The 27,967-nt window shown below is 34.3% G+C and overlaps 1 protein-coding gene across 2 annotated transcripts; it reads right to left on the bottom strand.

Moving 5' to 3' along the window:
• Nucleotides 1-22: 22 nt before the first annotated feature.
• On the bottom strand, nucleotides 23-27,917 carry LOC128238617 (myosin light chain kinase, smooth muscle-like). 2 transcript variants are annotated; one of them, XM_052903639.1, is made up of 14 exons: nucleotides 27,859-27,917; nucleotides 22,834-22,898; nucleotides 21,225-21,678; nucleotides 20,217-20,307; nucleotides 19,088-19,222; nucleotides 16,264-16,390; nucleotides 15,319-15,456; nucleotides 14,705-14,861; nucleotides 9,448-9,637; nucleotides 7,706-7,841; nucleotides 6,759-6,869; nucleotides 6,139-6,296; nucleotides 4,872-5,186; nucleotides 23-2,831 (listed from the first exon to the last, which is right to left on the bottom strand). In XM_052903639.1, the coding sequence occupies exons 2-14, from the start codon at nucleotides 22,841-22,843 to the stop codon at nucleotides 2,688-2,690; spliced, it is 2,166 nt and encodes a 721-aa protein (XP_052759599.1). In that variant the 5' UTR covers nucleotides 22,844-22,898; nucleotides 27,859-27,917; the 3' UTR covers nucleotides 23-2,687. The 2 variants fall into 2 exon arrangements, with proteins under 2 accessions (XP_052759599.1, XP_052814254.1); XM_052958294.1 differs by lacking the exon at nucleotides 27,859-27,917 and adding an exon at nucleotides 23,313-23,331.
• Between the last annotated feature and the right edge of the window lie 50 nt (nucleotides 27,918-27,967).

Here is a 27,967-nt window from a genome sequence, read left to right as displayed (position 1 = left end):
TTGATAAATCAATAAAAACAAATTTTGTTCAAGCACATTTATTCCAGATCAAGCATAATGTTGTCGTCCCCGTTTTAAAGAAGAGTCACGTATTATTTCACTATAAATATCACGTACACTACTTAAATATTTCATTTTTGAAAATATATTTAAACCAAAATTATAAGAATTCATTTAAACATAACAAACATGTTCCTGAATAGGAATTGACAATTCTTCAAAACAGAAAGGACATCATGAAAGGCAGACAGCATCAGTGTTTAAGCAGAAATGGGAAGTACAAAAACAAGCCACAAAAGAAACTAATTTAAATCACGAGCGGCAACTATCGCAAAATATGCCCGTCATTTTTAGTACACCAAGTTTGGTGTCAACTGGTTGTATGTTGGCCAAATTTCGAGAGCGGACACTGTAAATACATGATTTTGGCTAAGGTGACATGGCTGATTATCAAACTAAACCAAAATTGTATGCCCTTACACATTTTGATCAAATTTACCGATGATAAAACAAAAGATTTCGAGGAAATTCGTCTGACAAGACATGAAAAAATATATAATAAAAGGGCAGTAACTCTTAAGTGACTCCAGCACTATGGTTAGTTAACAAATTTGACCTAGATATTATTAACTTAAACATTCTGACCACATTTGATGATGATTGGACAAATGCCTCTAAAGTTATTGATCAGATAACAAGACACCGCCATAGCACGCTGCAGGTGAAACTACTATATGTCCTATTCTGTGAACAGGCGTATACATATCACAGACAAGCAATAAAATAAAATAAGACAAAACTAAATTAAATAGCACAAGTCACAATCTACAACTTAACAGAATCATAAATCATGAATGGAATAGTGTATCATACAAAAAACTCTGCAATAACAAAATGGTACATTTTACAAATGCTTTATGATTGTTTACTGTCTACATTCTAATGATGAAAATCATCCCGACACCATTATGAAACATGAGAGCAAAATGATGAAAATATGCTAACACAAGAATGAAAATATGCTCACACAAGGATGGAAATATGAAAATAATATGTTCACACAAGGATGGAAATATACTAACACAAGGATGAAACATACCCAATTTTATACAAATGTTGAGAAATCAAAAAATGTATAGAGTGGGGTGAAAAAAATATATTCAAGCAATACTATGTAAATTCATTGAAATACTTTTAAACTATTCTTTTTTTCTGTGTGTGTGTGTAGCAGCATACATATATATTATTTACCTTAACTCTCGCTGGTATACTAAAGCCTCTTGTACAAACATTATACGCAGAAGAACATTGTATATGTATAAATATATACAAATACAATACTGTATTTCATTGTTTTATACTTTAAATATAGTTCAATATATATTTTATTTATATACTGTTTTATATTACAAATATCACATGCTTCTCTTCAATACTTAAATTTTAATATTTCATTACATTTTCAATAGATTAAACTCTAAACATGGCTGTCACTCAGCTCAAAAGGAATGGAGCCCTTCTGCCAGATAAAGCAAATTTCCAATCCGCAAAAAAAAATATTCTTAAATAAATTTCAGTGTAGGTAAATTGTTGCTACTTGTGTCATTATGATAATCAAATTTAGATCAATAATAACTGGATTCGGAGGCGGACAAAATCCCTCCCGCTCATTTTTGTATATGTGGACATAATCCCTCCCATCAATTTTACAAGGTGGACATAATTCCCCCCCATCAATTTTTCAAGGCGGACATAATCCCTCCCATTGTTTATACAAGGCAGACATAGTTTATGGGAAGGATTATGTCCACTTATACAAAAATGAGTGAGAAGGATTTTGCAGGCCAAGGAAAACATATAAATGGGAACGCATTTTGGCCCCAAAATCATTAGAAAGACAGCCCTGTAATAATTAATGCGTTCAATTTCAAACAAAATCAACCGAGAGACAGCAAAAGGAAAAAAGACCGACTGAAAGAAAAGAAAGAGAATTAAAAAGGTTCACATTTACACTGGGTTAATCATGTATCAAAAAGGAAAACAAACATGGTTACAAGTTCCATAGTTCAAAACATTCATATCACACCTCTAAAATGACTTTAAAGTTGCACTCTGACTCCCAAATACAATCTACCATAAAAAAATGTTTTAATATACCAAAAAGGATGAATAAATGTCAAAGCAATGGTTCTTGTGAAGGATACTGTGTTTAATTTGAAATACTAGATCACAGTAAATCTTTTAGCACTCACCAATCATTTATTTTTTTTTTTCGTTTTCAGCTATTATATACATGGTTACAATCTTGTTGTCAGTAATTAAAATTTTCCTTAAATGTATTATTTAGTAAGTAGTAAAAGATTTATCACTCAAAATTTATGTTTGTAAAACATGTGTATGTATTGATTTTGAATAAGAATGCCACTTCAAATATCTGTTAAAGAATACTCAAAATTGATATCACCTCATTTGTTTAACATGGCACACTACAGACAATGGTTAACAATCAAAAACCAAAATGATAGGAAAAGAACAAATAAAAATACAACAAAAGTTTTTGGTGTCTCTTCGTGGTTCAATAACTGCATGTCCAGATTGACAAATTTTCTCCCCATTAACAACATACACCAACAATTGCAGATTTGAAGTCAATCAAAGCTGGAATTCTTGATCTGACAATTGTGTATTTAGCTAAAGAGCATGTCAAAGCACGGCAACCGGGCTTGAGGACAATCCTGGTTCATAGCTGTTGGCTGGGGGTTTGGTGGACTCTCCGGAGTCATTTCTTGTAGCTGGGATTTGGCCGGTAAATCCAGGAGTTTCCCAAAAACCTGAAAACAAGAAAATCAGAGTTATGTACAAGTAATAGTTACCGTAAGTATAAGGGGAACAAAAAGAATCTCTGAAAAATATTTTACAAACAAACAAGAGGAACATCAGTGCCTGTGCTGCACTGGCCAAAAGGTTCAAGCAAAGACCACCTAACGAACATTTTCGTCAAGTTTCATAGAAATACAATCATCAATTTTTGAGGAGAAGTTATTTAAAAAAAATTTTTACTTTAATAGCTCTGGCTGCCATGTTGTGCAGTGGACCGAAATGATTTGGGCAATTTGAGTAAAGGAGCACCAAACAAACATTTCTGTCAAGTTTTATCGAAAAAAGGTCATCGGTTTCGACGACAAGTCGTATAAAGTTTTTTTTTTTTTTTTAGCTCTGGCAGCCATGGTGTGCAGTGGACTGGAACCATTTAACAAATTTTGGTTAATGACCATCCAAGGAACATTTCTGTCAAGTTTCATCAAAATCTGATCATCGTTTTCTGAGAAGATGTTCTTTAAAGGTTTTTCTATTGTTTTGCCCTGGCAGCCATGTTGTGCAGCGGACCGGAACCATTTGAGCAATTTTGGTTAAGGACCACCCAAGGAACAATTCTGTCAAGTTTCATCAAAATCTGCCTATCCGTTTCAGAGGAGATGTCGTTTAAAGATTTTGCTATTTTTAGCTGTGGCGGCCATATTGTGCAATGGACCAGAACCATTTGAGCAATTTTAATAAAGGACCACCCAAGGAACATTACTGTCAAGTTTCATCAAAATCTGCCGAACCGTTTCAGAGGAGATGTCGTTTAAAGATTTTGCTATTTTTAGCTCTGGCGGCCATATTGTGCAATGGACCGGAACCATTTGAGCAATTTTGGTAAAGGACCACCAAAGGAACATTCCTGTGAAGTTTTGTCAAAATCCGCTTATCAGTTTCAGAGGAGATGTCGTTTAAAGTAAAAGTTTACGCAAGCACGCACGCACGCACGAACTCACGACGGACAATCTGTGACGACATAAGCTCCATGGCCTTCGGCCAGTGGAGCTAAAAATCTGATCAATTTATTTATAACCTTAAACTTTCAAGTTAGCCATTAATATCAAACTAAACTTCTTTAAAGAAAGAAGTAAAATAAATGGTACAATAACAAGCAATTAAATAAGAGCTGTCACAGAGACAGTGCGCTGGACTATTCCGCTGCTTTTTTTAGATAAGAATTGCAAAGTTTTAGTGAAACATGCATGGATCATTGTAAAATAAGATTAATGCAAAACCTTTTCCAGAATTTCTACGTCAAATAATAAAGGGGCAAATTTTGTATTATATGCAAGATGGAGTTATCATACTTGATTGTTTAAAGTTTTGCTGAGTTATTGACTTACATGTGCTTACATGCAAAACCTTAACCAAAAGTCGAAAAATAAAGGGGCAAAATTAAATCATATGCAAGGTAGAGTTATCTTACTTGATTAATTAAGAAGGTTGAATGGTTGGGAGCACATAAATAAAGTTTCAATGCAATACGTGAGGAATGGACTTGTGTTTACATGCAAAACCTTAACCAGAATTTTAAAGTCAAATGATGAAGAGCCATGATTTGCATTTTATGCAAAATAGAGTTTTCTAACTTGGTTATGTAAGTAGGTTGGATGGTTGAGTACCACTGCATAAAGTCTCAATGCAATACATCAAGTAGTTGCTGATATATTAACCTATGTGTGATTACAAGCAAAACCTTAACCAGAATTTCTAATTCAAATAATAAAGGCCCATAATTTGCATTATATTTAAATTAGTGTTACCTTTCATTAATTTAGAAGGTAAGATAGTTGGGAATAGATATTCAAAGTTTCAATGCAATAAATGATGTATTTACTGAGATAATGACCTAAAGATGCTTAAATGTAAAACCAAGGTGTGACGCCGACGCTTGGGTGAATAGTGTAGCTCTCCTTATTCTTCAAATAGTCGAGCTAAAAAACAATTATGTATTACAAAAAACATTTTTTCTTTTTTGTATGGACAATTTATGTAGTAGCAGTAATCACATCTAGTTCGGTGAATAGTCGAGTTGTCCGTGAAGCTGCCTGCCTCATTGCCTGAAGTGTCTGAGGTCTCAGGGATTGTACGGTCTGGGAAGACGAGACAGGCCTTCGGAGGTCAACATCCTGCACATTAGATGCCTGAGTGTATGCCTGCACTGTCTGAGGGAAGGGGCTTGTCTGGTGGAACTGGGGGATCAGGCAAGCCTGGATGTTGGCCATAGGGGCATTGTCGTCAATGAATTCACAGTCATTGGTGCATTCTGTTTCCATTGAGGCCTGGGCGACCGGAGCGTGGCTGTCTGTCACTCCCTGTACAGGCTGTAACAAAATGCATCAGTTTTATGCAAATATAAGTCAACAAATATTTTGTGGTGAGGTGTGCCGAGTTAAGGCAGAAGTTAAACATTTTTATGACTCTGCCGACAATGACATCAAGGATAAGAATAAACCTCAACTTATTTTCTTTGAAAAACAAAAACAGACATATAAACAAATTAACAGTTTAACAGTACTTAAATTGGTGGATTTTCATTTTTTGAAAAAAAAAATCGAAACTGCGATCATTAATTGTCTGTGCTGACACCTCGTGCTTTATATCATATAATTTATGCAGTTTATGACACTAAAGTGGGACAATATGTCAATTATCGCAGAAACCCATGTCAATTATTGCTTGATCAGAAATTTAAGGGTAATAATTAAAGATGCACTACATCTTGGGGATAAAAAAGTGAAGCCACTGGATGTCAATTAAGAATTTTTGCAAACTGTGAAAACACAGGAAGGGCCTTTAATAATAGATTAAATATTTGATCAAAGAAACAATATCAAGTGGCGACGCTCAAACAAACGAGGCTGATATTCAGCTTGTTTTAATGTTTTGCAATGACTGGCAATGTCATACAAAAAACTGCATGCAAGTTCTAATAATTGACTTTAATTTATTATCATTGAGGTTAAATAATTTATAATATAAAATATATTAATACTAAGATAAACTATGATTTAGGTTCTTACAAGTTTTATACCGCCACCTCGTACATTCATTTGAATACATGTATACCCTTTTACATACCGGTAGCCAGTATGATTTCAGAATTACAGGTCAAGTTTTTGTTGGGATCTTGAAATCGCGGATAAGCAAACCCATGAAATCCACGTAAATTGATCTTACAAGAATATATATGATTTCACAGTAATACACTGAGATGTTCCTTAATTTTAAACAATTAAGAGTAAGATTATCAAGACATTTATGCCACAATATTACCTGTTCCTCAATGCACAATGTCCTCATTTCCTCAACAGGTGTCAAAGAATTATTCATCACCTTGCTGGCCACCGGTCTCTCTCTATAAGGGGACTGCCTCGCCACTGTGGAGCCCCGGCTCATTCCTTTCCCTTTGCCTTGCCACTTAAGCCCCTTGCCTGAGGGGCAAATGCGTTTTGGAAGATTTTTACAATATTTCAAAGAAAACTAGTTCTGGAGCAGAAAATAAACTTGAGTAATTGGCAATGAATTGTACTCAAGTACTTTTTTGACTGTAGAATGTTTTTCTAGACCAAAGATTTAAATCAACACATTTAATGCTAGAATGCAGTTTTAAAGTGTGTAAAAATCTTATTTTTTCAATAAATGTTGATTTTATGTGGCAAAATGAGTTGTGATTGAGATTTGACTTAAGTATTTTCATGATATTTGGACCTGGTCTGCTTTTGTTCTCTTTTTTGCATAGCTGAGGTTAAAGTTTTGAGATGACATAACTTTTGATAACTTAAGATGAGACTCCTTAAAAAGTACACTGCTTTCCAAATGCTTGGATTTTTTCTTCTTCAAAATACAGACAAGCTGCTTGGACTAGAAAAAACTTTGTAAATAAGATTGCTTACCAGTAAGAGTTTTGCCTGCTTTTTGGAAATATTTTGCAGCAGAGTTCACCTGTAGAGGACTTAGACCCTCCTCTTGTTTAGCACTTTCTGGTTTAACAACTTGCTCCAACCCTGTTATAAAACAAAATTCCATTCATGAACAGCTGAAAATTATTTCCCGTTTTTAAATGGGTGTATAAAAACACAAAAAATATGCATTTGTTTAAAAAAGTTATAAAAGGTCATAACTCTTACCATATTTATGATGGAGTATAATGACTTGATACAAAAGAATACATCTTTAGACAGTAAGTGTGAATATGTTCAAGTTTGAAGTAGATATTTTCAATGGTAGTTAAACAACAAAATAAATACAAAAAAATAGAAATTAATAATAATAATGATTTTGATCACATGGTCACCTTAGGAACATTCAAGAAAATATCATAAAATCAGGCCAATGGCTTTTAAAGAGAAGATTTTCTAAGTCCCTTCCACTGGCAATCACTTCGTTTTATGAATGAACATGTGGTGAAGGAAAATGTTGAAGATAAATGGACAAAGGACACTCACCCTATCATGCTTTTTATCAATTCTAGAGGGGAAAAGGTTGACAACATTGCTCATAAAGATATTGACACATTGCAAGATGAGGCTCTTCTTAAAAAGTAAGCTTAACATATGTTGTTACATTTCATGAATTAAAAGATGTTGTGTTTGTTTGGCTCCTGGTAATTGTTTTACATCACATTGTTTTGGTCTGTAATGTTAGTTTTGGGAGGAATCCCTAGCTTAAGGGAGGGATCCCAAAGTTCAAAAGGAGGAGTCCCTGAGGGATCTCTACAACATAAGTTAGTGTTCACCCCCTGAACGCTGAAATTAGCTGAAATATATGTATGGTTCTTGTACACTGCACTTCTTCCTGTTGTGGATGATTTTCCCTGTTATTACATTGCCATAGAACTTACTCTGCAGGACGACACTAGCTGCTGGGCGCCTTTGGTGATCATGTTGCACCAGATCTGAGATGAGGCCTCGCATATCCAGGCTACATTCGTCCGGGATAAGGTTCTTAATGAAGGTACATGTATCCTCATTCGCCAACTACGAAAAGATGTACACATATGTATCCACATTAAGAGAAATGTTCTAACAAGCAACAAATGATCATAGTCATAATTAATAAGTTTTATACTTTAATTTGCTCTGTTAAAAAAAAAATAATATTATTTTTTAAATATTCTTCTGTATAATATTAGCTCTTTAATATAAAAAAAAAATGCAATTCAAATTTCGAGTTGTCTTTTTCCCTTAAGTATATCTTAACAAACTTTAAATTAAATCGGCATGCTTTCGATTAAAAACTTTACACACAAGAAAAAAAAAATACATATATAAATAAATTGCAAAATATTGTCAATAGTATAACACATTCTGTGTACCAATAACGATATTTGTTATTTTAAGACGAACAAACATTTTACGGTTAGTGTTTGTTTACATTAAACGATGACAACAACTAAGGGTTAAATTATTCTACTCGAGTCACTTTGGTATTAAACAAATACCAAAACAAATGCATAAACTGAGTAAGAATAAGGAAATGGTCAGTATTTCGCCTTTCCGTATTTGTCTCAACTTTTGGTCTCTCACAGTTCATTCTTGCTCAGAGTTATGATGCTATTTGTAACACAGAGATTAATCATTATCAAATCTCTGATGAACAAGAGTGTCTCAGTTATGAGAAACACATTATAATAATATCTATAGAGTAATATATATTCAAATAAAAAAGTAACATCACATGGGTATTCTTTTCTTTAATAAGCCGACTGGTTTCGCTTGTAGCTCATCAGGGCTTATAATATTATTATTATATCATTTATTATTAGCCTTGATGAGCTACAAGCGAAACCGGTCGGCTTATTTATGAAAAGAATACCCATGTGATGTTATTTTTTATTTGATTATATAGATTCTTGAACCAGCACTTAACTATTTTATATATAGTAATATATATACATTTATATAGATATATAAATAACCGTACATGTATTACACTACTTTTTACAGATTGTTAGAGGTCATGGGGGACATCAACAGGCAACTGATGAGCCACGCCTTATCTTGAAGTTGATTCGTCAGTCTGGTATGGACCAGCAGCGTTAATTAATTCTTAACAAGATTTGTTTGTCAAACATTATGCCCCCCCCCCCCTGAGCTCCATACTTATGTGAAAAACTACAGAAACAAGCTCAGTAGCCATGTTGTCAGAAATATTTGGAGAATTGAATAAAAATATGCATGGACATAAATGCCAGCTGATTTCACCGGATGATCTCAAAATCAATAGGGGTCATCTTCTTGTCATGCCCAACCCAATTTTGTGGATCGTCTGTGCAAGCATTGTAAGTTATCACTCGGACAGGATTTGTGACCTTGACCTTTGGACCTAAGGGGTCATCTACTGGTCACGCCCAACCTCCAAGTCAAATTTGAGGACCCTAGGTCCAAGCATTGTTGAATTATCTCTCGGACACTTTGGTCTACCAAACTACCAACATATGCAAAGCAATGATAAGAAGACCCAGATGTCACTACAGACTTGTTCACTGTCAACATCAAGGCCATATCAATATCAGGACTGTTTTTCATCAAAAGCAGATAAATTATTCTTGTGTCAAATGTAGAATTTTCTTGATTGAAATACCTGCATAAGAATTTGGAGCAGGTGTTGTTGTTCACGAGGGAAGTTCTTGTAGGAAGTCTGACCCTGGGGAATCAACTTTTGCAGAATGTGGCAGCCCTTGTAAATGTACATGATCACAAGTCCGAACGAAAAGACATCAACTTTGCATGTAACATCTCCCTCAGAAACACCAAAATTCAGAACCTTGAATCTACAAAAGTGTAATATATTGATTAAACCTGACCACTGTTTGGATCATCTGATGGGTATTATTCATCCCAGGTTACTATTTAAGAAATATAACACACCTCTGAGAGTCATATGGCAGGCCAGTCAGCCCCTGAAAGTGTATATGGACCAAGGTAGATGTCCATTCACCTTCGGTGGCTGACTGGCCGGTCATTATAATGCCATATGACCTGAAATGTTATGTAAATATTTATTATATTATACCGAACATATTATATAACCATTCACTATTTTTAAAGTGCTTTTAATGTGTTTTATTGAACAAAGCAAATGATGTTTACTTGCAAAAATTGCTTGCCGTTGTGAAAATAGCAAGCTGCACTCACCAGTTTTAAGACTGGATTTTATTTAAAATACAGTGATATACGGATCAATTGACTTTATATATACAATGAAGGGACATATATTTAAGGTATAATATAATACACTATATTTGACTGCATATTACCTATCCTTGCATACTGACAGCAGTAATAAAAATATTGGTGAATAAATAATGAAAAAAAAATTAATAAGCCATAAATATAAACCACAAAAAGCAAGAGATTCCGTTGAGTTTTAATTATTACTCTTTATGAGTTCAAAATCATTTCCCATGGACACTTACTGCCACTTCAATGTACAGTAAAAGTGCGATCGCTCGAGGACGCCGGGGTTCAAGCTAAAACCTCAAGCGATCCGATGTTTCGAACGACCCAAATTTCCATTTAAGTCTCTTACGAAATGTCGTACAATGTATTTTCAAAGTTTGAAGTCGTCGTACCAATGGCTTACTTCGGCACCAATTATGAATTGGGTTGTGGAAATCACTCATATGTTTAAGAAACATTGGAATATGACAGTGAATATTATGGCATAAGTCAGATTTAAGTTTTGCAAAATCAAGAATATACAATTGGCACATCTCATTTCCATTTCTCACAATTAAAGTCTCGTCATAAACTTCTAACAAGTATCTACTCAAATGCCCTTTATCAAGTAACAGCGGTCATTCATTAACAATGATAATCGGTTTTTAGACCTCCCGTACGAAATAAAGGGGCGTATTCCAGGCGGAATTGGCACGGAATCGGTGAATTCCGCCTGGAGTATGGTCGGAATCAGTATTTCGCCCGATATCCCTACAAGTTTCTAGTGGATTCTGGGCGTAAAAATATTGGAAGTTCCAGGCGTAAACAAATTACGGGCGTATTTATATACTTTTAACATTTGTGTGACACGGAATTTTGTACTTTGTTTTTTTCTACAAAACCTTTGGTACGGAATATCCTACTTAAACATTTTAGTGGAGCGTAATTTCGAACTTAGCTTAATATTTTCAGCCAAAAAATCCAAAATAATTCGAAAGTCATGAAAATTATTAAATTGTTTTCGTTTAGATTTAATATAGCGAGGTAAAAAGCTAAACATCTTCCATGCTTTCATCTAAACACCGCATACTCCATGTAATATAAAATATGCAACAAAAATAAAAATAAAACTACAAAGGGGAGTCAAACACATAAAGGAAAAAAAAACATGACCCCATGATATAAATTTACACTCAGCTTTTATGAACTTTAAAGTCCACCTAAAATGTTACTTATGTCACTAATTGGGACATTATAACATCAACCACTAATAGCAATAAAAACTAAACTTAGCTCAGTTGGGTATAAATAATTGACTTCCACTCGATTCGAAAAATCATGTACAATACTGTGCTTCAATATTTGACTCACCAATAAGCCTCATCGGCTATCGATGGGGTACAAGATCCAGCTGTTTATAAATACTTGCTTTATCTTGCACAAATCTGGTCAGATTTCCCTTTGAGAACCGTAACCTTTATTTATTCCCGTCATGTGTTTCACAAGATGCCCACACTGAAACCATTACTGATAGACATACATGTACCGCGCTTTCGAATAATGGATAACTAGACTTTTACCAAGAAATCATTTGAACTTGCATGAGAAACGTTATAGTTAAAACGTATGGTTGTGTGTATTGACCAACAGATGGAACATTAGCCATGATTGATAAGAATAACGCGGACTTGAGGTGTCTTACAAATTTTGAATCGCGAAATAAAATGCATATGCTGTGTGAGACTGGCGGATAATCAAATGCAACACTTCAAAGGGGTACGTGGTCGTGAAAGATGGAGGTAACTTTTCTATTTCTCGTTTTACCAGTACTGGTTTTGAAATTGTGTTTGTCTGTTCTCACTTTTATAACTATTTTGTTTGATTTACATCGAGTAAGTTCGATGCGATTAAGAATGCTTAGTTTATGCTTTACAAAATATTTGGTTGGGTATCAATACTATGTTTATTACAACCATATTACCTTATATTTGCCTTGTTACATAATTTTCACCCAAAAAGCATTCTCGCAATCATTAAACTTCACAAAGAAGTTCATATGTGCAACGAAAAAAAGATATCAGCATTAACCCTTGGCTTTCCGCGAAAGTTTCAGAGTAATTACAATTGCTGTCGGTGTTATCAAAATGAAGCTTGCCGGAATCTACCGAGTTCACATATATTCATTTTAATATGTTTGTTTAAAGTTCTGCATTATGCTTAAATAACGATTTTAGTTTTGATTTTAAAAACAATCTTTAACTTAATCAATTTATTAAACAGAAATAAACGCATTATACATGTGTTCTTCTTGATATTTCAGCTGCAACTTTCACACGCAGAATTTGACTGCATCTCCATCAACAAATTTCACAGCAAAGGTAATGGCTTTCTCGAGTAAACCTCTAAAGTGCTTAATTAATTAATGTACCATATATATTTTATAAAGATGTAATTCATGATAAATATTAAAATAATATGGATTAAGTAAACAGCTAAAATAAGTCATCATTTAATTGTTATAAGGAGATTATTGCAATTAATCAAACAACTTTTACAGTTATCGGAGAAGGTCAACTTGGCAAGAAAACACATGCCAACCATCTCCACTCCTGTAACCCCAGGCATCTCTGTTGTGGTAAGAATACATTTCAATATTGCTCAGTCATCACGTCTTCTGGCCTCCCGAAACATAATCATGTTCTCTACTTATTTTGTTTATACAAATATCAGAATGTTAATCAAACGGTTATTTCAGGAGCCGTTGCTTCCTTAATGAGTGTGCTGCAAGAAGCACTACAAATTTAGTTATACCTGTTTGTTTAATCATAATGTTATGATTATAATTGCAAATAAAACCTTACGCTCAGAAGTTTGTGACTTTGTAAAAGATAAATAACATTTTCTTAACCTAACTGACTTTAATTACCATTTATTTGAAATACAATTCAACCAGCCTTGTACTATGGCATGCAACTGAAATGGCGTGTTACGTATGACTTGTTCATGTTCATGATCATGTTTCAATTCAGGAGTGTAAATCATACTATCAAATAAACCAATTCACAATTTCAATAGAAGGAAATCATTAAAACTTTATTTACAAGATACAGTATAAGAAAACTTTCCCAAGTTTTAACTTATTTACAGGTCAGGCTATTACCTCACAGTGAGGTTTATAGAACGAAGCATGTACCAATGCTATCCGAAAGGGGGCAAAAGGAGACAACTTGATGTAAGACCTCATTGACAAGGTGTTCACCATTACCAAACTGGCGAACTCCATTGGGAACTGGTATTGGGAAACCTCGCCCGGGTGAGGCAAGAAAGCATATACTTGGTCACTGGCAATACTCGAAGGTAGATACTGTATTACAAGTAGACTGTCTAAAATATAAACATAAGGCAGAAGTAAAGGCTCAAAGTTACCCTTTTACAAATCATTGTGCAAAATTATATACCGAAGACTTAGGTATCCATACACTGAGTTAATCAATATAGCACTCATCTTATATCACTTTTATAAGTGTGTTGTTGTTGTTTTGAGAAAAAAAAGCTTTCAATTCTCTTATGATAAGAAAGCTTATACATGTACTTTCGGTTTAATAAAAAAATATATTGTCTTATTTTCAGAGTATGTGATATGACAGAAAATGCTGCCATGACGTTCCCTGGCCACCACAAGAGGAACATGTATGCGCGATAACAGTTGACAAATACTAGATGACTGAACGATAAGGAAGTACTCATTCTACTGTGAAGTGTACTAGTGACTTGAATTATATTAAATATAGCCAATATGATAATTTAACTTTTATTATTCTGCCTATTTATATTTGAAATGCAGAATAAATTCAGTAAGCTTTAGTATGGTTATTCACATTGTTTTTCAGTCCGTTAATTAATCCTAGTTTTCACATGCAAGTTATTGCGCACATAAAATTAAAATTAATTAAACTCCATGTGACATATGTATGAATATACGCCCGTAAACTAAAATTCTGCCAGTAACTGAAATTCCGTCTGAATCTGAAATTCCGCGCGTAATCTAAAATTCCGCCCAGAAACGAAATACCGTCTCATTCTGAATTTCCGCCCGTAATCTGAAATTCCTCCCGTAACAAAAAATCAAACTAAATCTGAAAATCCGCCCGTAACCTGAAATTCCACCTGGAATTTGAATTCCGTCCCATCTCAGTAACATATTTTGCCCCCCAAAACCCAGTCAGGATCTGGCCTTGTTCCGCCTCTAACACTAAACATTATATTATTCAAACTACGCCTGGAAAATATCTCCGCCCGGAACTTATAGTTAAATTACGTGTCAATTCCGGGCGAAAATTTCGTACGAGCTTGTCAAATTTTCCTTTCATCTGTCATTGCAATTTTTACAATTGTGAAAACTGTTACACCTTGCAATTGTTTGTATATTTTGAAATATGCTTTCAGGGACCAGTGATGGTGCTCGACTTATTTAGGTTTTGATCCAGAGTCAGTATATTTTATATGAACATAGAAGGAATAATGGTCGGGACTTAGCTTCGATCTTGACTGACCACCAGTTGTCGAACGACTGCCTGTTCAAACAACTGCAGTTTTACTGTACATAAATATCACTTTTTCTTTTAGACTTTAGTTATGAAAAACCTACTAAAAACACATGTATGAACAATTATACTTACTTCCGCTGTAAAGCCACCTTGGCAATCTCTGGGGCCAGGTATTCTGGGGTCATGCCGACAAAGTTGAGGGATTCTCGCAGGGTGCAAGCTGAGCCAAAGTCTGTCAGTTTCAGTACTAGGCTTCCATCCTCTTGTGTCAAAATGCACATGTTTTCAGCTGCAGAGAAATGGGCATTATCATACATTGCTATTTCTTTATCTATAAAGGCCCCATTCACACTTACAAAACAATACATACATATCCCTGGGCATAATCACAAATTATTCACCAGAAACCGTTGGGACTGGCGGACCGATGGACAGACAGTCTAATTACAATATGTCACCCTTTTGGTGAATAAAACACTGTGATTAAATTTACTAGTTGAAATTAGTCAGCTTTTACATGTTCTTATCCTGAACAAAATTCCTGTTTCACTGTATACAGTCACACATGTTATCTTCACCCAATCACATTATCATGCCAATAAGCATTACAACCCTATTTCAAGTTTTATAAAGATTAGGGAAGAAAGGATTAAGTTGGAGAGTTGGCAAAATAGCTTGATGCCGCAACGCCAACATAATTCCTGTGTGTCAGCCGCAGGTGACACAAAAATAATGCAAGTGCTTACGTTTAATGTCCAGGTGGGTGATTCCATATTTTTCAAGGTGAGCCAGGGCCCGTAAGCCTTGCCTAACAAGGTCCCACATCTGTTTATCAGACTTGCACAGGTCCCGGTGCTTGTTAACAAAACGGTTAAGGGATGTGCCTGAAACGTAAATATAAACAAAGTATACATAACATGAACATTTATTTTCATATAAATATTTTGAAGCTTTTTAAGTCATGGCCAGGGTTAAACAATGTGCATGATAAGGCCAACAACGTGAAGGCTGTCACAATATTTGGACTTGCATGATAAGGCCAACATGAACAACGTGAAGGCTGTCACAATAATTGGACTTGCACGATAAGGCCAACATGAACAACGGGAAGGCTATGACAATATTTGGACTTGCATGATAAGGCCAACATGAACAACGTCAAGGCTATGACAATATTTGGACTTGCATGATAAGGCCAACATGAACAACGTGAAGGCTTTGACAATATTTGGACTTGCATGATAAGGCCAACATGAACAACGTGAAGGCTATGACAATATTTGGACTTGCATGATAAGGCCAACATGAACAACGTCGAGGCTATGACAATATTTGGACTTGCATGATAAGGCCAACATGAACAACGTCAAGGCTATGACAATATTTGGACTTGCATGATAAGGCCAACATGAACAACGTCAAGGCTATGACAATATTTGGACTTGCATGATAAGGCCAACATGAACAACGTCAAGGCTATGACAATATTTGGACTTGCATGATAAGGCCAACATGAACAAAGTCAAGGCTATGACAATATTTGGACTTGCATGATAAGGCCAACATGAACAACGTCAAGGCTATGACAATATTTGGACTTGCATGATAAGGCCAACATGAACAACGTCAAGGCTATGACAATATTTCGCCTCTTTTATAGTATTTATATCCTTCATCTCTCACCCACTCACCGGCGTCTTCAATGAGCAACTCGATGCTGTCTGGGTAGCTGATGATGCCAAACATGTGTGTCATGTTGTTATGAGGAAACATGGCCGGAACAAGCACCTCCTTTCGGTTGAAGGTTGTCTTCTTCAGCTATAACAGATATCCAAAAGTGATTATGAGCAACAAAATCAATATTTATGTAACAAGTGTAATAGTGATTTTTTTTTTACATTTTCAGATATATAAATGATTAAAGTTTTGCTTTTCTGGATATAAATTGGTGTTCACTTTAGAGGCTATTTAAGGCTAGCCAATATCGATAAATATCGTCATATTTTCTTGGGATTTTTTCCCAAGAAAAGTCATTCTTAAAGGGAGTGAAACTAGCTTAAATATAGATATAATTTTAAATCATTTAATAATGAGCTTTCCATAAATTTGTTTTAAAGGTTAAAGAATGTATCATTTTTGTGGTTACCGATTTCAAACTGCAGCAGGCCAATGTTGACTTTATTGAAAAGCAGCAACAGTTTTTTCATTACTAGCATAATTTGATTGTGAAAACACTATTTTTCATAATTTTTATTTATAATGACGTAGGCAGCTAGCATTAGTGCATTATTACCATTTAACTAATAAAACAAAATTCATTTACCAATACAGCACAACAAAAAAATTAATTCTTGCAAATATATCCATTATAGCTATCTAGAATTAAACTGGAATTCACTTTGTAGATTTATGTATTAACAAGACACCAATGCGGCAACGCCGCATTAAAGCAGGATTTTTTATTTGACGATGCAATTTTGCATTTTGAGCTAGTGACCCAGTACTTTTTACCAAAAAGACCCATATTTATACTTATCAAAGATATTGTTCATACAAATAACCTGATCAACAGAAACTATTCCATTTGTGTGAGAAAAAAACATTGTATAAATATATCAGTTTTTTCAATAAGATATGTCCCAGAGACCTAGGTTTTGACCCTAGATGACACACTTTATCATCTAAGATTTCATTTTTATGACAATGGGGAAAATATTTCCTAAGATTTGACCTAGTGACCTAGATTTTGATCTGAGGTGACCCATACTCACAAATGTTTAAGACAACATGTAGACAAATATTCTGACCAAGTTTCATAAAGATTTGACAAAAATTAATGAATTTTTATGACCGTGGAATTCTTTCTCCTAAGATTTGACCTTGTGACCTAGATTTTGACCAGGGATGACCCATATTAAAGAAATTTAAAGGTATTATGCAGACAAATATTCTGACCAAGTTTCATAAAGATTTGACAAAAATTGTTGAATTTATGATGTGGAAATACTTCTTCTAAAGATTTGACCTAGTGACCTAGAATTTGACCTGGGATGACTGATATAAAAAATAAGCAATATATTATGCTGACAAATATTCTGACCAAGTTTCATCAAGATATGAAAAAAAATGCTGAATTTATGACGTGGAAATATTTTCCTAAGATTTGACATACGGGTAGTGACCTAGATTTTGACCCGGGTTGACCCATATTAAAAAAATATGCAAGATATATATGTATGCAGACAAGCATTCTGACCATGTTTCATCAAGATTTGATAAAAATTGTTGAATTATTACCGTGAAATATTTCTTCTAAAGATTTGACCTAGTGACCTAGTTTTTGACCTGAGATGACCCATATTCATATATATTCAAGATAATATGCCGACAAATAGTCTGACCAAGTTTAATAATCATTGGATAAAACTCATAAAATGAAATGTTTAACACAAAATTGTTAACGCCCGCCCGGTTTTATAACCCGTAATTTTTCAATGAATATAATCATTACATGAGCAATTATCAAAATGTTGTTTTATTGTGTCCAAGTCAATGGAGTGTTAATACCACGATGGTAATAGCGCAAAAAAGCCTTATCAAAATCGAAATGTGCACTTTTTGTGATACATACTGCTATGACACATAGCGTTATTCAAACTTAATATGCATGCTCCTTTCAGATCCAGGTTTTAAATTATTTCTTTCTATGAATGATGATTATCATGTTTGGAAACATATGCAGTAAAACAATGATTGCTCGAGAATGGTAGGGACCAAGCTAAAACCTCGACTGATCTGATGTTTTGCACGACCCAAAGTTCCATTTTAGTTTGTTATGAAATGTCTTACAATGTATTTTCAAAATTTGAAGTCGTTAGTTTACTTCTGCACTGATTATGTATTTCATTGTAAAAAAATTGCTAATATGTTCAAAAGCTGTTGTCTACTAAATGTGAAAATGTTATCGAAAAATTTAAGAAAAACCTTTTATAAACAAACTGAACAAACAATACGAGAATATGATAAATTTCTCGTCATAAACTCACAATTATCAAAGGCCCTTACCAAGTATTAGCAGTCATCCGTTTTTCACAACATTAAAAACTTTTACAAATTGCTTACACCTGCAAATTGTTGGTTTATTTGGAACATGTTTTCGCGTAAATGTGTGAAATAATGACCTTGAGGTAATCATAAGGTTATGCGCATGATTTGTGTATTTGGGACCAACAATGGTTCTCAACTCCTCAACTAATTTAGGTTTTGATCCAGCGTCAGTATATTTTATATGAAAATATTAGGAATAATGATCAGGACTAAGCTTCGACAGCGGGTTTTAAAACGAACGCCTGTTCAAATGACTGCAGTTATATAAAATAATTTTTATATATATACAAGCAATATAACATTGTAGCTCGACAACACTATGAAAATACACGAGATATTAAAGTCATGAACACAAAGAAATGGACCAATTTTTTTTAAAAACAACTTTTTCAAAGACCACGCGTTTACCTTTTTCATAACAAACTTCAGCTGGGTTCTTTTGTCGACACACCGGTCCACCGTACCGAAAAATCCAGCACCCAGTCTATCAACCTTATTGTAATGGGTCCCCACTTCATATCGGTCTCCCTTGGGCTTGAAATGCTGTCAATTATATAAACATTTATGATTTATAATTAATTCAAACTAGGCTACATAATTATGTACATCATAATCTTCTAGAGTGATTAAAACATATGTGTTTTTTAGATGTGTCCTGGCTAATTTGACAATAATAATCACAAAAATATTAATTTGGTATTGTTATAACTGTCCATGATATTCTGCCCTTTCACATTCTGACCAAATTTGGTGATGATTGGAAAAAGGCTTCTAAAAAAATTTGATCGGACAAGACTGATTTTAAATAATTTATATAATTAAAGGGTGATTACAATCAAATGACTCAAGCGATACAGCTGGTTATAAAACTTGACCAATATACTATGCACATACACATCGGAACCAAATTTGGTGATGACTGGACAAAAGATTTTAAAATTATTGATTGGACAAGAGCGATTTTAGGTAATTTCTATCAGTAAAGAGCGATAACTATTGAGAGACTAAATGATATCTAAGGTATTATGCCCTTTTTACATCCTGACTAAATTTGGTGATGATTGGAAAAAGGCTTCTTAAGTTATTGATTGGACAAGACCCATATCAGGACAGGTAGTTATATTGTAATTAAAGGGTTATTTTACTGGAAGGACTAGGGTGGTATGGCTGGTTATTGAACTTGTCCAAGCTATTTTTGCCATATTCTGACCAAATTTCGAGACTTTTAAAGTTATTGATTGGAGAACATACTAGACACCACCCACCTGCCTGTACGCCGCAGGTGAAACTTAAGGATGTCCTGGGTTTTTTAAAACGCAACTTTAAAAAACAAAAAAATAATGAAAGTCAGCCATTATTTGTTTTGTATCAGGAATTATTTACTCAAGACTAGTTTGCTACGGAAAAAATGAAAGTTCAGTCTTATCCAAGTGTCATGTTCTCACTAACCCCCCCCCCCCCCCCCCCCCATAAAAACTCTGGGCTAATAGTCCAGTGAAACAATATATTTCGTAACCATTGATTCTGTTGCACTTACATCATTCAACAGTACCCCAGTGGTGCCTCTCAACTTGTCAATATCAAGCAAGAAAGCCTCACAGCCCTTCTTGGAGCACAGCTGAACCTTGCTGTAAAATAAATAATATTTAGATACATACCGTGACATGTATATATATTTAAATTAAAAAGTGGAAACTATATAACAGCAACCACTGTATAAGGCCAAGAAAAATAAAATGTGGTTATGATAACATCTTGTCCAAAAACAGGAAGGTTTTTTTTTGTAAGGTTTTATGCAAAAACTTTACTCTCATCATTAGGTAATGGCGTAAAGGTTATCTTCAGTATAAAACTTTTGAAAAAGAACATATTCAAATACAGTAAAATAATAAATAAATACAAAAAGACTATAATAATGGCAGGGGTGCCTATTTTGTAGGCGGGTTGGGAAACCCAAACGAGTTTTTTTTATGCCTTATTCCTATTTAATATATTTAAAGATGCACTCTTACATCAAAATAAGATTTACCACAATTAATACAATTTATAAATGACGATAGTATATCACGGTAAATCTTTTAGCACTCACTAATCATTTAATATTTTTGCTTTTTCAGCTATAAAATACACGGTTACAATCTTACTATCTGTTATTAATATTTCCCATAAATGCATTATTTAGTAAGTACTCAAAGGGTTATGACTTTATCACTCAAATTTATGTTTGAAATACATGTGTTTGTATTGATTTTGAATAAGAGTGTCACTTAAAGTTTCTTCCTGTATTGTAAGTCTTACATTTGTAAAATATTTGACTTGAGAGCTAGTCAAAAAATACTGAGGCAAGATGAGCACATGATTAGTTAACATATTATACTTTTGAGACATTATATACAGTGCAGTTACAAAACATTCCTGTGAAAAAAATAAGAATTCTGATCAGCTATAAAATTTGAAGAAGTAAAATTTAACACAAAATCCAAAATAAACCATTCGCAACCAATTCAGGAAAAAAGATATTAAGGGACAATGGAACTTTATTTACCCTTCCTGAATTGTGTCAGATGGCTGGGCATCGTCCTCTAGTGGCTTTGTGGCAGAAGCTTTAATCTTCAGAGAGTCAAAACCCTCGTCCACTGGTTTTTGAGACTCTTTCAATATCAGGCCTTCAGCGTTGAATGCTTTGAATTGATATGATGTTGTAACCTTGTCTTGGCTCCAAGCTGGATTTTTAAGGGCTGGCTGATGTTGTAGGGTAGAGGAGGGGTCTGGAAGCTGAGGACTATGTGCTGTCTGTAATTGCTGTTGTTTCAATTTATAATGCTGTTGTCTCATTTCAAGAACAGCTTTGGGTAATCTGCCTGCGTATTTTGCCAGTTGAAAGTTTTCCCGGCCTGCACGCACGTCCACAAAACATTCTGCATCCATAGGACCAATTGTGCTCTGTGCGGCATTTCCAGAATATTCAGTCACTGGTGATTCTGGTGGTACTATCGTTACTGTAATCATCAAAATGAAATATCATTATGTTATGACAACTTGCATTGTGCACAACCTTTATGTGTAATATAAGTATATTGATAGGTACAGAATTAAACTAAATGGTTGATTTAGTAATGAAAAACTGACGTCTCCCGTTCTGCACATTGTCTCAATATGTTGAACATTTGAGGCAAGCTATTTCAAATTATTCAAGAAGATTCAGAAGATATGGAGCAGACACGAATTGTATTGATATGACCTATGACCTCCAAGCTGACCTTGATCTGAGCTGTTTATAACATGCGCTCTGCACTTCGTCTCAATATGGTGAACATTTGTGGGTATTTATGTCATATCCTTCAAGGGGTTCCAGAGAGATTGAGCGGACACTAATAATAGTCATATTACAGTCATTTGATCTTTGACCTCAAAGTGTGATATGTGACCTTGACCTCAAAAAGTGACCTTGAGCTGGTGTAGCATGTGCTTTGCACATCATCACAATATGGTGAACATTTGTGGCGAGTGATTTCAAAATCCTTCAATGAGTTCAAGACATATAAAGCTGACAAATAATTAAATAAAATGTTTAGTCATATGACCTTTGACCTCAAAATGTGACCTTGACCCTGAATCGAGCTGGTGGTGAACATTCGTGGCGAGCAATTTCAAAAACCTTCAAGGGGTTCAAGAGATATGGAGAAAACACAAAATAGAGTCATATTATAGTCATATGACCTTTGACCTAAACATGTGAGCTTGACAATGAACTGAGCTGGTTGTAACATGCCATCAGCACATTATTTAAATATGTGGCGAGTTATTTCAAAACCGCTTCTAGTCAGTACAACCTGAATGTCTTTTCATTGCAAACAAGCATTCTGATTGTGCTTTTAGTAGCTGATTGGCAAGTATGCATTGCTCAGATTATTTGCAAACAGTAGTATCAAGGAATCAGAAAAGTTGCTCTAGATAACAAAAAAGTTGAAGATTAGCACTTTAAAAAGTCAAATATGCTACATGTATCATTCATAGATGTTTATATCAATATAATATTTCATCTTCAATCTAAGCAGACAGTTTGATCTCTTATATTTATGCATATATATATCTCAGCTATAGACAACTAAGTGTCTGTCAACAACCCGACAACCTGGTAACTTTTTACTTACTAGAACTCATTTTGGTTAAATGAGGTCAACCGTTTCTGGATTGATGCTTTCTGTTAAAACAGGAGCTGAAATGAAATATTGCAAATGAAAATAAACAAGCCAGAAATTTGTGCAGCTCCACCTCTCTTTTAAGAGTGAGACTTTGGACAAAAAATTACTATTAAACTTCTCCCTATACCTGGCTACATGTAGATAAATTATCAACTACACAGTTCCTTGAAGGGAATGAACTCCTGCTTTGGTGGCGTATGACTTGTAATTTTATTAGTGACCATTAACCTAAAAGTATTCATTTTTTCTTCAGATTTATCAAAGAGGTCACTCCAAACAACCATCTTACATAAACTAACTATGAATAATTGCAGGTTAACAATGTCAGAAAATTTCTATGAAAATTGTATTAATACTGTAGAGGTGTTGAAATTGAATATATTTTCACCAGAATACTTGTTTTTGCAAAAGGCCTCAGAAACCCTTACTTTAAGATGTGTGAATTATGCACCAGTCAATTGTAACCACGGCCCACCAAGGTCCCAGGAATAGCGGGGACTTTGTCTTTCAGTCCAGCCAACCCCGGATAAAATCCCCAGCCTGCGGGGATAAACTGATGGTAAAATCCCAGCTAAATGCCCCCCGCACCCCAGGGACCCTGGGAAAGGCCCATTCTACACATTATTTTGCACGAAGACAAAACCACTGCATTCACCCAGCACTGCGGGGCCACCTGAAAGGTAAAAAGATGGCCAATTTCCCCTGCTATCCCCTGTATTCCCCCTGGACCTTAGGGGGACCCTGGTTACAATTGACTGATGCATTATTGGTATATTAAGTATACTAGATGTCATTTTACTGAGTATCTTTGGCATGTGAATTCATACTTAAAATAAGCATACAGCATACATTTGATCGTACTGATTTTTAAAAGTTCAGGGGCCAGACTTTTTCCCTGTATTGCTGTGAAATACAGAGTTTTATCAAGTTATTCAAGAAAAAACTCCATTTCTGGGCCAAAAGGGGTCCCTAACCAGTTAGTCCACCTACATGGCTTTCAACAAGTCTTTTGACAAGTTTATGACTATGGCAGGGATACATAAGAAATGTCAAAATAATAAAAAAAAGTATCCCTGAATGTCATTATTGTACATGTATCAGAATCTATTATCTTAACAGATTTTTTAATGTGTTTACTAGTAATACATATATCAGTGATTTTTTTTGGTGCCCCTAGCCTTAACCCTTTCCCCTTGTGAAAAAATGCCCAAAATTATATATTTTCCCCCCAATATTATTCAATGTAGATTACGTTAATAAATATCAAAAAGCAATGAATTTCTTGAAATATTAACAAAATCTTGACAATTCTTAATCTTTCACAGCATAAAAAGTTAGAACATGTATATTTACCATTATATTAGCTATTTTGTCCTGACTTTGTATTTTTCCCTATTAAAGTCAACTTTTTTCCCAATTTGCAAGGCAAAGGCGGTAAAAATAATTCCATAAAACACACACTGTGTATAGCTACCAGGATCAAGTGAATATTTTATATTGAATACTTCAATGATTATTTTGAGGATGAAATGATGAACAATGACTTTAAGTAATAGTTCTATGACCTGAATTAAAATCTAAATGATTAAGAATGGGCAGAGTGAGCGAAGCAAACAAGCTTTTTTTTAATCGCCAAGATTTTAATTCAGGTAATCTTACTGGCTTAGAATACATCCTCATTGACTGACACATTGTCAAAGCAAAAGCTGACAGGGATTGTGTATCAGATGAGTTGCAGTGGGCAGACCTTTAAACACCTGTGAAAGTTGAAATTCTTAATGATTAAGCCTAGTACTTATTAATTACCTATCTGCAATTTCATTGGCTATAAATAAAGGTTGTATTCTAAGCACATGGTCACAACACATTTATTGTCAATAATAACATTTGATTAAAAACAAGAGCTGTCACAGAGACAGCGCGCTCGACTATTCCACCGCTTTTCAGTGTAAGGATTGAAAAGTTTTGGCGAAACATGCATGGATCACTGTTAACTGTACTGTATTTAATATCTCCGCACATCATGTATTGCATTGAAATCTAATCTAACAGTGTTAGATTAGATTTCAATGCAATACATGATGTGCGGAGATATTAAATTAAATGTGGTTACATGAAAAATTTTAACCAGAATTTTTAAGTGTAATAATAAAGGGCCATTATTTGCAAAACACAGTTATCTAACTTGATTATTCAATTAGGTTGGGTGGTTGAATACCATTGTATAAAGTCTCAATGCAATACATCAAGTAGTTGCTGAGATATTATCCTATGTGTGCTAACATGCAAGACCTTAACCAGAATTTCTAAGTCGCATAATAAAGGGGCAAAAATTATATAATATGAAAGATAGAGTTATCTTACTTGATTAAATAAGAAGGTTAAATGGTTGGGAGCCTGTGTGTAAAGTTTCAATGCAATACATGATGTATTTGCTGAAACATCGACTTAAAAGTGGTTACATGCAAAACCTTAACCAGAATTTCTATGTTGAATAAAAAAGGGGCCATTATTTAAATTTAATGCAAACTAGAGTTATCTTACTTGGTTATTTAAGTAGATTGGATGGTTGAGTACCATTTTATAAAGTCTCAATTTGCAATTCATCCAGTAGTTGCTGAGATATTAACCTATGTGTGCTTGCATGCAAAACCTTAACCAGAATTATTAAGTCAAATAATAAAGGCCTATTATTTGCATTAAATGCAAAGTAGAGTTATCTAACTTGGTTAATTGAGTAGGTTGGATGGTTGAGTACCATTGTATAAAGTCTCAATGCAATACCTCAAGTAGTTGCTGAGATATTAACCTATGTGTGCTTGCATGCAAAACCTTAACCAGAATTATTAAGTCAAATAATAAAGGCCTACCGGTATTTTTTGCATTAAATGCAAACTAGAGTTATCTAACTTGGTTAATTAAGTAGGTTGGATGGTTGAGTACCATTGTATCAAGTCTCAATGCAATACCTCAAGTAGTTGCTGAGATATTAACCTATGTGTGCTTGCACGCAAAACCTTAACCAGAATTTCTCAGTCAAATAATAAAGGCCTATTTTTTGCATTAAATGCAAACTAAAGTTATCTTACTTGGTTAATTGAGTAGGTTGGATGGTTGAGTACCATTGTACCATTGTAAAAAGTCTCAATGCAGTAGTTGCTGAGATATTAACCAATGTGTGCACGCAAAACCTTAACCAAGGGGTGACGCCGACGCTTGGGTGAGTAGTATAGCTCTCCTTATAAATTCTTCAAATAGTCGAGCTAAAAATTGAGCCGTTGGTATACTAATGACTCAACATGAATAATTTATAAGCATCGACTTGAACACTGACATTCAACTGTAATCAGACCGTGCTTGTAGATCATTAATTCGCGGAGTTGTTTCACTTGCACAAAATACGAATGGTAACCCATTAAAGCAGCACAATATAGGTTGATGCTGATTTTAGTTTTGATGCATGTTGTGCAATTAGCTCTTGTGATATTGTTTCTGCTTGTGCACAACTTTATGGCCCCATGTGACTAATATACAAAGACACTGTTTTATTAGCTTTTGACCTGTTTCCTCTAGTCATTCTAAAATGCCGTCCAGAGATTTTTTAATGATGCTTGCCAGTCCAGGCAACCATCATTAAAAAAAAAAAAGCCTGGAAAGCATTTTAGAATGACTACTGTTTCCACGCCGATTAAGACGATGTTTGTAAAATGTTAATTTTTTTTATGCATTAAAAACTTAAAATTGATCATTTACTTTTTGATAATAAATAAAATATATTTAAACAAAATAAATCAAGTTTCAATTTTAATATTGATATTTAGCTTTGCTGTTTTTTATACCCATCACAGTAAACGAAAAATTTCCAAGCTAGGTATCCGTTAATTTACATAATGGGCGGAGTTATTAACGTCATCGAGTTTGACTGCTGCTGATTGACATAGTTACTAATTACAAACAGATCGGTATTAACTTGTCGCTTCGGGTTTTAATTATGCTTGACTTGTGTTTATATATATTAACTCAATAAAACAAACATTCTGCACATGGCTCATTGGCTTGCAGCCCTGAACCGCAGAGAAATTTACTTTCTGATCATAGTTTTCGGTGATTCTGAATTTGCTTTATCTTTTGCTGTTTTCAAGGCGACTTAGTAAGTTAGTAGCTTGATTTGTCTTGTAATACGCATTCTTATCTAATAAACGTATACAAACACAATCCTTTACGCGTTTAATTGTCATGTGTTTTTTTTTCAAACGCCTCTAGTTTAAGGAATGTTTGACATGATAATCCCCTGCTGTGCATCTTCTGCTAATTACACTGGTGTCACAGTAGGATCCAACTTCCTGTATATTGGTTTACTGGCTTAGGGCCATTTAGAGACCAATATTATATTAATGAAACCTCCAAAACTGCACAGCAGGATACTTGGAGATCTGATAAGAAGGCACCAGGCAATAAAGATAAAGATCAAAACACAACAATTTTTTTTTTGATTTTTTTTTTTTGGGGGGGGGGGGTCACTTATAGAAAGCTTAAACTAGGCCTTTAAATAACATTAGGAAAAAATGCCCGGTCAGGCGAGTTCCTATTTTAGAATGACTAGTTCCTACGCAAAATCGGTAGCCCGAGCTGAAATTCGTTAGACCCGAGCACTGAAATTCTAACAAGTTTTTATTAAATTATTGAGAGGATGGTGAGAATAAAGTTAAGACAAAGCCATGAACATAAGGTTAAAGAACTTCCTTATGTCGTTCTGATAAACGAAATGTTATAAAAAATAAATACATTATGACTTCATGGAAGTCGTGTTAGTCATATTATCCTATAAATAGACACATCTAATTAGATATTAGTTTCAATTTGTTGAAACAAAAACACTATTACGGTTTAAGATGAATATTTTGTTAAGATTAAATTTAATTTATTTTCCTGACATTCGACTTTATTCAGTCGGTTAAAAGTTAAAAAACTTACAGATATTAAAATCCAAGGCAAAATCCTAGGGGAAACCCTCTACTGTATAGAGCATGCGCAATGACATTGACGTCATTCTATTTCTAAATATAATTATGAATAGAGACAT

This window comes from Mya arenaria, chromosome 1, assembly GCF_026914265.1.
Source record: "Mya arenaria isolate MELC-2E11 chromosome 1, ASM2691426v1".
Classification (NCBI taxonomy): Eukaryota; Metazoa; Mollusca; class Bivalvia; order Myida; family Myidae; genus Mya; species Mya arenaria.
The sequence above is the reverse complement of the archived record's forward strand: the minus strand, read 5'-3'. Positions and strand labels throughout refer to the sequence as shown.